This window comes from Choloepus didactylus, chromosome 10, assembly GCF_015220235.1.
Source record: "Choloepus didactylus isolate mChoDid1 chromosome 10, mChoDid1.pri, whole genome shotgun sequence".
Lineage (NCBI taxonomy): Eukaryota > Metazoa > Chordata > Mammalia > Pilosa > Megalonychidae > Choloepus > Choloepus didactylus.
In genome coordinates this window covers 21,456,966-21,468,283 of record NC_051316.1, presented here as the reverse complement: position 1 = coordinate 21,468,283, position 11,318 = coordinate 21,456,966, and the positions used below count along the sequence as shown (strand labels likewise).

Genomic DNA, 11,318 nt, shown 5'->3' with positions numbered 1-11,318 from the left:
ATAAAGTGGGGGAGCTCCCATTTCTTGCAAATCCAGGTATTTCGTGTTATCTAAATTCCCAGCACTTCTTCTTCCCACTGGCATAAATGTTCTTTATTTTCAAGAAGTGCTGCCACTGTCACAGCACAGTCACAGCTTGTGTTGACTATTATTGAGCCTGGCTCTCCAGTGGGATCAGGAGAAGGGAGGATGGAGTGGATGGTTTCTGATGGAGTGAGCCACCCACGGAGGACAGTAAGCTGCCATCACTCCAGAGAAGCTTTGGCCACGGTGGGGCAATGGTGGTGGTGGTGCAGTGCACACACGGTGAAAGCATCCCATGGGTAGCAGCTGAGGTAGATGAGCTTCATTAACTACAGATAAGGAGTGCACTGTTCATAGATCATGCTAGATTCCCCCTAGTACACCAGGTCCCTCTCCTAAGCTGTGAGCCAAGGACACCACCAGCCTCGTAAGTTCTCCCCTTTATTCTCCATCGCATCAGTTACCAACTCTTGCCAAATGTTCTACTAAAATAGCTCTGGACATTTCTGTATTTTAATGAAAGGTAATAAAGTATGTGGACTGTCACATAGAAATACATATATAAATATTAGTTTAAATGAAACAATTTGTAACCGAATATAAAAGAATAGGTATATCCACTCTTATGACTATAAAGGCTAAAACACTTCTTACGAGAGATTAGAGGAACATGGAATTAAGTAAATGGCTTCATGTTAACTAATTTTGTTTCTGTAACTTTATTTACCTTTCTATTTTAAAAAAAAACAACAGAACAGCTGTGACAAAAAAAAAAATGTTTCCCTGTCAATCCCTCCTTTTTCTTTTCCAGGGCTTTTATAGGTTTCTGTCTTCTGGCATCAAGAATAATGCAGTTGGAGAACCTAAGATGGTGGCTAGGTGAGACAGGGCAAAAAAAAACACCTCCATGAAAAATACTAGATGAAAACCAGAAAGTGACCCAGAGCACCAGTTCCAGGATAGCACCAGCCAGCCAAGGTCTACTAAATCTACAGGGACCGTGCATTTGGTGAAACCAGGAGTCTGCATTCTGAAACGAGTGAGTCAGCTGAAAGTCCCTCGGCCATGCTGCGGTGTGGGGAAACGGTGGGCTGGCATTTGGAGACGGACTAGTTCTTTAAAAAAAAAAAAAAGCCCAGGAGCAGCTGCAGATATGATGGGGAGAGCCGTGCATTGAAGCACGGTGGGAGTGGTCTGGGCTAACGCCTCAGTGTCTGGCTTGGAGGATACCCCTTCCCACACCTGCTACTGATTGTCACAGGGCCAGGGGAGCAAAGGGGAGCCAAAAGGAGAAAAAAACGCACCATTTGCAGCCATCTCCCCGGCGGGCTGGGGACACTCCTGCTCGGGGCCGGACCCACAGCCCAGAGCCGCACAAGGAAACCCAGTGTGATGGGGAGTCCTTCCCTCAGCACCGTGCACGTGCCACAGTATCGGCCATGGACAGGGGCCTTTAATACACCCACAGCTGATTGTCCTGGAGCTGGGAGGGTGGAGCTGTGTGAAAAGGGGGAAGTTAACACGTCCCATTCAACCATCTTTGAAGTGGGCTGGGAATGCCCCTGCATCGCCCAGCGTCCCAGGGCTTCCCTGGAGGCCAGTGCACACTTGTGACATGGTGCAGCCCTCCCTCAGCAGAGGTCCTGGAAGAGCCCAGCAGGGAATGGGGACCCGCTTTGAAATCCCAGGGAACCTACACCAATACCAAGGACTTACGGGTCAGTGGCACAATCTGTGGCAAGACTGAAATGAAGGCTTAGACTCTTGCAATAGCCTTAAATCTCTGGGAACAACTGGGAGGTTTGATTATTAAAGCTGCCTTCCCTCCCTAACGACTCAGACACACACCCCTCATTCAGGGTGGACAACACCAACAACACACCCAAATTTAGTGCAGCAGTTGAACCCCTCAAGAATCAGATCCCCACACACCACAAAGACAAAGTTGGGTAGAACTGACTTGAGGGGAACAGGTGACTCACGGATGCCATCTGCTGGTTAGTTAGAGAAAGTGTACGCCACCAAGCTGCAGTGCTGACAAATTAGAGATCAAGTAAAGCAAATGCCAAGAGGCCAAAAACAACAGAAAATCTTAAAGCATATGATAAAACCAGACGATATGAAGAATTCAAACCCAAACACCCAAATCGGAAGATCAGAAGACACAAAGTACTTGGCACATTTAATCAAAGAACTACAGACAGGCAGTGAGAGCATGGCACAGGATATAAAGGACATAAAGAAGACCCTAGAAGAGCACAAAGAAGAAATTGCAAGACTAAATAAAAAATAGAAGATCTTATGGAAATTAAAGAAACTGTAGGCCAAATTAAAAAGACTCTGGATAAAGATTAGAGGAAGTTGAACAACAACTCAGCCTCCTTGAGGACCACAAAACAGAAAATGAAAGAAAAGAAAGAACGGGGAAAAAAAATCAAAAAAATTGAAATGGATCTCAGGAATATGATAAAATACAACATCCAAATTTGAGACTCATTGGTGTCCCGTGAAGGGGAAGAGAAGGGTAAAGGTCTAGAAAGAGAATTGCAAGAAATTTTGGGGGAAAACTTCCCAAACCTACACAATATAAATACACAAAGCATAAATGCCCAGCGAACTCCAAATAGAATAAATCCAAGTAAACCCACTCCAAGACATATTCTGATCAGACTGTCAAATACTGAAGAGAAGGAGCAAGTTCTGAAAGCAGCAAGAGAAAGGCAATTCACTACATACAAAGGAAACAACATAAGACTAAGTTGTGACTACTCAGCAGCCACCATGGAAGCGAGAAGGCAGTGGCATGACATATTTAAAATTCTGAGAGAAAAATTTCCAGCCAAGAATACTTTATCCAGCAGAACTCACCTTCAAATTTGAGGGAGGGCTTAAATTGTTCACACACAAACAAATGCTGAGAGATTTTGCTAATAAAAGACCTGCCCTACTTCAGGTACTAAAGGGAGCCCTACCAATAGAGAAACAAAGAAAGGAGAGAGAGAGAGAGAGAGAATTTTAACAGACATATGCAGAATATTACATCCCAGGTCACCAGGACACACATTCTTCTCTAGTGTTCATGGATCTTTCTCCAGAATGGACCGTATGCTGGGACATAAAAACAAGCCTCAATAAATTAAAAAAAAATATATATATATATATATATAAAAAGAATAATGCAACAGTATCTCTGACTGCTTTCTCTTCATTCTAGGTCATTCTATTACTGCTGCTCTTTCCCACCTTGGTTCTTTACTTTGTGTCTCTTTCTTAAAAAATGCTCTGCAAATTTACCTTTTTATGTTATTTTATTGGTTACTAACAATTTTTATTTTTATTTTTGGCAGAAAAGAGCAAGCTAGTACCCTGTATGAAAACATCAACCTCGTGGAGTTGAGACTCATTCAGCCATATGAACACGTTATAACGAACTGTATCTGTGAAATCAAACTTCAGAGCCCGGAAATGGAAAACCTGGCCATTGCCGTGAAGAGGTATGGAAGTCATCCTTTCTCGGTGGTCCTTTAACTTGCTCTCTGACCCGTGTGGCAAATGGACTGAGCTGCGTTATCACCTTATGATAGCGCTGAGAGGGGAAGCTGATCAGGCGGTAACTTGTGGGGTCAGCCAACAGTCAGTCAGTAGGGCTCTGTGATCCCATTATATCAACTATTCTAGGCCAGTAATTAGATGTGAAACAATTTGGAGACATTTTCAAAAAAATCCTACATCGAGCTAATTGAACCATACAGGAAATGGTCTGTCCCGAGAGGTGGGCATAACTCCCTTTGAAGCCTGGCTTTGTCGCCTACGGGTGTGTGACCCTGGGAAGGTTATTGCATTTCCCTGAGCCTCAGCTTTTGCATTTGCAAAAGGAGGATGACAATATTCACCGCTTCGGGGTGTTGAGACTATGTAGATGACATCAGGGAAGCAGCCCCTTCCACAGCACCCATCACATGGCGGGGGTGGAGCAAGGCTTCTTTCCCTCTTTCTAGCCCTGCTCACCTGGCCCTCCCACCTGAGCTAAAGCCGAACACCTCTTACACCCTCACTATAATACAGTAATTTTATCTAAGCTGTAACTGGCTTACAGAGGATGGCTTACTGGTTTTAACAGCAACCCCATGTGGTAGCAGCATTTACATTGTTGCATTACAAGTGTCAGCCTCTCTTTTCCCCAGCAGGACCAAACTGTTGGGAAAGAGAGGGTGCTTTGTCTGTCACACATCCTGGGTGTTGTGCTGCATAGACGTTTCTCACTGCCACGTGCTTCTCCCCACACTCCCAGCTGCTGCGCACCCCACCCCGCTGGTGTCTGGAACTTATAAATACACCCCTTTGATGGGTGCTGCCCATACTGCATTGGGGGTGGGGGGGTGAGTGCTGCAGTTTCCACTTTTTTCAGCTCCTCTGTCTCTCTCTTCTCCCCCTCAGCAAGAAGATGAAGCTGTCATAGTTGACCCTTTGAAGTCACTGAAGGGAATTAAAATGGAGACGGGAAAACGTAGGGATTAACTCCTCATGGGGGGTTTCTTCTGAATGTTTTCAGTTCCTGACCTTAAGTTTGCCTTCTAGGGGTCTGCATGAGGGTAATAAAGGGTGGTCTTCTGATCTACAAATGTTGGAGAAAATTCTGGAGTAAGGACCTGAGCTCCAGAGTTGGCTTCCCTTGAGTGGTGTGACTGGCAGGCAGACACGTGGATTCTTCAGATTGTCCAGTGACTATCTGTTGAAACACACACAGGTACACACAGACCCACACAAAGGTATGTGGACACACACACTGACACAGCTTCTCAGGACAGTTCCATGTAAACCCTAAGGGAATAAGGGAGCAGTGTCCTTTATGTTCTCATCACTACCTCTCTCCCCATGGATTAGCACGTCACATTAGGATGAGCTGTGCTGGTGTCTTCTCCCTGAATGCCTTCTCCTTTCAAAGCCTGTGCTCTCTGGCTGGGATCTGGAGCCTGGCTCCATTCTGAGCCAGCAGTTTCTATTTGCCCCTCTCCTCCTAGCTGTCAAAGACCTCGCTTCCATGTTTAAATGATGACCTGTGATCATAGGGCAGGCTCAGGGCTCCCTGGGCAGGTGACATCTGTTTCCCACCAAGGGATCCTGGGACAAGATTTTTCTCACCTCTAAACTCAGGGCTCATTGCCCTCTCCTCTAAATGCTCCCTGTCTCCTTTGGGATATGTGGGAAGCTACTTGTCTCTGACACATCCTGAATGGGGAATTTCTGGTCGTATCTGTGATGCCTCTAAAAACCCATCCTCTCTACAGTTGCAATAAGTTCAGTGTAGAGAGAGCTGCAGAAAGAAAGTTTGAGCTGGATCCTGTAGTCAGGTCCTCTTAAGTTTTTCTCATCTTGAAAAGCCCTGAATTGCTTTTGTGTGTGGTGTTGTGTGTGTGTGTGTGTGTGTTTTGTAATGACAAAACAAAGGAACCTGGGGTGAGGGTGAACGTGCAGTGTCACTGTCAACCTCCCTCCATGCCCCCTTCCCTTCTAGAAACCAAAGCAGTGACTCAGCATGCTGACCCCTACACCCCAGTGTGACAGACAGAAGCCACCACCTTCTTATGAGAGAAAAACATATATATTTGGGGAATAATAAACATCTTGGTTTGGGAGAAGCCAAAACCATAGAAGATGGGTTAGCATGAAAAAAAAAAACAAACACAGGTTTTCCTCTACTTGGACTGCATGCTTCCTTGGACAGAAGTTTTCCCACTAAGACGGCCTGGAGAAGCATTTTCTGGTTGACCAGAGAAGCCATTTCTCCACTGACAGTGCCGTGGGCAGTGGGGAGGGCGGCCCGAGTTCCCTGTCATCCATGGCAAATGGTGGTAGGAGTTGACTGGGGACGTGGGCTCCATGGGGTGGAATGCACAATTGCTCATCTTGATACCCACAATTTTCCAGATATTTCCGTCCTTGTCTCTGATCCAATTTTCTATGATAGGGCAACTCTCAGGGGTGTCATGGCGATGGCAGGTTGTATCACTCATCACTCTTCTTTGTTCTACGTGGGAGGAAGCTCCGTGACAGGAGGGGCCCCTCCCAACCGGAACCTGGACCTTCTGCTTCTGCTTACTTAACTCTGAGGCCTGAAGTGCTATTTTCTCCTCTGGCATCTGGCCAACAGCTGACATGAGCTCCCGAGCTTCAGCATCAGCAGCCTCTTTGTTCATATAAATTGGTTTGACTTTGACTGGTTCCCGGCCAAGGGCAGAGGCTGCTGTGGGCTTGACCTTTTCCAGAGTTTCTTTCTGCCCTTTGTCTTTACTGGAGAAAACCCACTGAAGAAAGCGACTCGTCTTTTTTCCCTGGGGCCTCTCGGGTGGAGACTCTCCCTTCTCTGGCAGGAACTGGAGGTTCTTGCTTGGGGTGTTTGCTATTCCCCTCCCCTGGCCAAGTGGGCCCATCTTTCTGGTTGGGGAACTCCCCAATCTTGCAAACCCTTCATGATGTTCTCGTTTGGGCCTCCTACAGTCCTCTCTCCTGGTAGCAGGGGTAAAAGTCTTGTTCTGGCTTTTCAGTGGGGCCTGGGGCTTCAATATTTTGGACTCCTGCTGCACCAGGCTGCTCTTTCCAACTGCCATGCAGCCATCTTGGAGAACTGGCCTGTTCCCACTGGTTGTGCTCCGGGGACGGCGCTGGGGCACTTGAGAAGCCAAGATGCCTGCAGCAAGGGGCACATCAGTGTGGCCATCTCGAGGCTGAATCTCTGGCTCAACTTTCATTTTGATCTCAGGTTTACTAATGACTTGCAATTTAGGGCTTGGTAGTTCTAGAACCTGGGCAGCAGACATTCTAGAGGGTGTGAAATTTTGACAGATCCCTGGAGACCCTAAACCACTCAAATTCACATTTAAGACTGGGGAGTCTGCCTGCTCACTGGCTCTCAAGATGTCGCTATGCTGGGGTTGAAGAGCAGGGGACCCCTCGCTGCTCTCTATGACCTTTGGAGATTGGGATTCTACATCCATCTCCAATACTGATTCACCAGGGCTGGGGGCTCCTGGGGTATTATTACTCCCACTCTCCTCCCTTGGCCCATTCTCTCCCATGACTTGACTTGAGGTGGGCTCCAGGCTGCCTCTCTGGGTCTCCAGGACAGTCTCACTCTGTATGGGTCTGCTCACGATGCTGGGGGTGAGGGGCTGAGGAGACTGCCTGCCCTCCTCTCTGGTCAGAGGGGCCTCTGAGAGCTTGTGGTCATCACCAGGAGGGGCCTGACTTGGGATGCTCTGGATTTCCTCAAATGCAGGGGATGGAGCAGGGAGACGACTCTTCAAGGTGGAGGCTAAATTTGTTGGTACCACCTTCTCTTCCTGACTCACCTGGGGCTTTTCTCCCAGAGGCTTGCCAACCTCGGCTATTTCATGGGTGACTGCTGTGGGAAAGGCACACTGTTGAGGAGGTGAGGCTTGGGCCTTTCTCGACTCAAACAGTTTTGTGGTCTTGCGAACTTTAAGGAGTAGACTCCACCTGTGCTTCACCCAAAGCTTTTTCCTATGTGCTTCCAGCACCTTTTGTGTGACCAGATTGAGGAAGAGAAGCTCTTGGGAGGTGTTCACGCAATATTTCTGACCATCCAAGCATACCAGCTTTCTGGTTTCCATCTGAGTGTCAGACTTGGACAAGGCATGGCTGACAGAAACCCAAGAATGCTGCACTTTCACAGGGGTTGTACCCTTATTGATCTGCCACCACTTCTTGTCCATATGGACTTCTAGGTCACTTTCTACTTGTTTCTTCTCTGAGATCCTTGCTAAGACATTTCCTGATGGCCTCTTCAATTCATTTTTCGACTCCTCGGTAGAGTCCTTCTCAAAGCTCTCTGATTCCTGAGATACAGTATATCGTGAGACCCTCCCTAAACTATACCCCAGATCTGCCTTTGGGTCCCTCCCTAGCTGGAAGTTTGCTGAATTGCACAAATGGAAGTCTCCTGGGTGCCTGGCTTTCAGCTTCTTTATGTCCCTGCTACTTTGCTGTGTACATACAGAGGGCCGAGAGGGTTCTTGACAGATCCCTGGCGATTTTCTCTGAGGCTGCACCTGTTCCAGACCTACATGGATCCTACGGGGCAGGCTGCCCTGCTGTTGGACAAACCTCTTTGGAAGGTGTTGCTCCAGGTGCCTGCAAAGCACGGGGCTGACAGGAAAATCCCCAGGAAGGCTGGAGACTGACTTGTGGGCCTGGGAGGCTTGGCTCTCCTGGGGAAGGTTAGAACTTAGAGAACTAAAGGCTTCCTGAGATCGTGTGACCACGAAGGGTAAAGCCCTCCAACTCTCTTTTTGCTTCTTCAAAAAGTGACATTCCAGGTGTTGAATTGCAATTGGCATGAGGGATTGTGACTCATTCTGGGAGGTGGGCCACAATTCTCTACAGGAAACAATCTGAGGAGAACAAGGTACCAGAATGGGACGGCTTGACCGGTCAAAGCTTGAGATTGTTGGCGTAGAAGCAGACAACCAAGACTTGTTATATAAAGATGCACTCAGTGGGAGTGACATCAAGTCATGCTGAGAAAGAGTCAAAGGGGAGCCTATCAGTGGTGGAGCAGAGAAGGCTGTTGGAGGCTGAGGGCAGGCCAAAGAACCAGAGGCAGGTGGTGGGGGTGAGAAAGGTGTGAGTGGTTGGCGTGAGCGATGGTCTAGAGGTAGAAAAGGTTCTGATGGCTGAGAGGCACTCAGAGGTGAGTGCAAAAGACCAGGAACTGAGGGGGTGGTCAGGTATGGTGAAAGCTTGGAGGCCAGAGGTAGAGGGGGCTTGGTCAGAGGAACTGTGGAAGCCCAAGGGGACACAGCGGGGGCAGCGTTGTCTATGGGTTCCTCACGTGGCAGATGGGCTTCAGCAGGTGCCGTTTTGCACATCTCAGCAGAGGGCTCTTGACATAAGAGCTGATGAAAGTTGCCCTTTGCAGGGAGCTGACCCAGGAGGCTGCAGGAGATAGGAGGCAGAAGCTGCAGCCAGGAGCAGAATGGGGCCAGGAGAGCCTGGCAGAGGTGGGAGAATCCGAGGCACCTGGCCCCTCCACTCCCCACCTGTCTTCACCATGCTCCTGCCCTCCCTCACCCCAGAGTTTTCTGTTTCATTCTCTCCCCATGGATTTCCCATCCTTTGTCAGTCCCAGGCCACCCTGTGGCTCTCTGATTGCATTGGAGATGGTAGGAACAGTGACACAGGAGAGAGTGGGAAAGGTTACTCACCTTTGCAGAAGCAAGAACAGGTCTTGAGTCTCCTTCAGTTCTTGCAGGCTCTCTCTGCAAGCTGGAAATCAGGGGACTGGGTTATGGGTGGTGAAGGTAGGGGCCTAGGGATCTTACAGGAACCTGAGTGGAATGTCCTTTTAGGGGAGACCGTTGGGAGATGAGGCTCTGGAGCTCAAGCATCTGTGTACAAGATCACATGATCCCTGATTGTAAGAGGAAGGCTCACGTGTGGGTGGGCTGAACCATTTGCAAAGTGTTCCTACATCCAATACTCACTGTGACTTCTCAAGGAGAGCCTTAGGGAGGTTAAACAGCTTTGTCCACAGTTGGACCTGGATATTCTACCTTCAAATTCAGCCACTATATCTGTCTACTACATCCCACACTGCTCCCTAATGGGCACCACCCATTGCCCAGGCCCATCATTGCTTCATTCCCAGAGAAGGTCCCAGCAGGTAATCTGACAAGGATCCTAGGCTTGGATTTCCTTCCCAGGAGCCTCCCTCGAGGGTTCTGTTTCCCCAGAGGGATGTCCTCTAGTGCCTGACACCCTCCATGACCATGGACCTGGGCCCCCCCCAGGGACAGGAGAGATTGAGGTTAACGCCTGGGGTAGGGGGAGTCAGGGTTGAATGGAAAGGACCTTACCTTTCAAAGCTCAATTTTTCTTCCTCCTCCTGTTCCTTCCCCTTGTCCCCATTTGACGCTGATAGACAAGAAAAGAATGAGGAGCTGGGACCCAGTTCTTTTCTCTCTCAAGATACACAGCAGCCATTCAGTATTCATGAATAACATGACTCTACATTTAATTAATGGGGCTCTGTTTTTCCATTTATTCATTTTTATAGCGGGTAAAACTATTTTTTTCCTTCTTTGAATAATTCAAAGAAGAATTTTGTGAGATCTGCAATGGATTTCAAGAAGGGGACAGACTTCAGACCTGTGCTCTGTCAGGTGGATTCTGCTTCCCAGGGCTAGAGCTCAGCTCCAGCCTCTGATCAGAGGCTCTCATGGCCTCAGCAGTGCTCTCTAGATCAGTGCCAACACGAAGGAAAGCCCCAGAGATGCCTGTCAAGGGGAGGCGACTGATGAGCCAGCACTGGGGCTCTGTGGTCCTGCAGAGATCCAGAACTCTCTCTGAAATCCCATCATTGGCTGCTGAGTCCCTGTGTTTGGGGGGTCACCCTGGAGCCTTTACCACAGTGAGACAGATGGGCTGAAATCTTCAGGTAGAAACCTTGGTGTCCAGGCTATACCCTGCCCTGCTTGGCGGGGCCCTAGAAGAATGGTGTTGCATTCTTTCCCAAGATTTCCCATCTCAAGGATCGCTCTACTTGATTTAGGAAAGTGGAAATAGGAAGAGAGAAAAAGAATGAATCCCTGTTGTGTTGGGCTGAGTGTCCCTTACCTTCTTGATGTATCTATGTCCCTTAGGCAGCGGTAGAGTTGGATAACTTGGGAGGTATGGAAGTAACAGAAAAAAGAGCCCCACTCCACATAAGAGGGCGAAGATGATATCAATCAGCCATGAAGTGGGAGTGGAGCTCAGCCATGTAGTAATAAAGCTTCTTAAGGAAAAGAGATAATTGTCCATTGTCTGAACATAGCACAGCTGCCCACGGGCAACTGGGCAGTAAAAATGAGCTCTGGACTGGAGTTCCAGGCCCACATCACAAAGCTATGACTTCATCAAAGAGTTCAGAAGGGTGGGGGAGGGGACAAAAAGAGGAGGCTGGCAGCCCCTCCCCCACCCTTCCTCCATCCTTGGCAGTCTAGATCCCTTCAACTTCTCATCGATGGACCTTATTGCAATTTTCTGTTCATTCCACCTGTAACCCAGATGTTGCCTGGTTTCCCTTATCCCTTGGAAATCTTGGCTTGAGTCCCACCGATTTCATAGCCTTTGAAAATCTGAAGCCCTGACACTTTTTGCTGATTACCAGGGATTTTTACTCTCACAATCTCTTTGTCTTAAACTCTAACTATCCCACATTATGTTTTCACCTTGCACCAACCCAGACAGAGAATTTACATTTATTCATACTTATTTAGCTTTGTAAATTTTGA

General features: G+C 48.1%; 1 protein-coding gene across 1 annotated transcript; it reads right to left on the bottom strand.

The window, feature by feature from the left end:
• Positions 1 to 5,720: 5,720 nt before the first annotated feature.
• On the bottom strand, positions 5,721 to 10,845 carry LOC119545121 (spermatogenesis-associated protein 31A6-like). The gene is made up of 3 exons (XM_037850722.1): positions 10,660 to 10,845; positions 6,929 to 9,002; positions 5,721 to 6,712 (listed from the first exon to the last, which is right to left on the bottom strand). Exons 1-3 carry the CDS (start codon positions 10,843 to 10,845, stop codon positions 5,721 to 5,723), a joined length of 3,252 nt encoding a protein of 1,083 aa, XP_037706650.1.
• Positions 10,846 to 11,318: the final 473 nt, after the last annotated feature.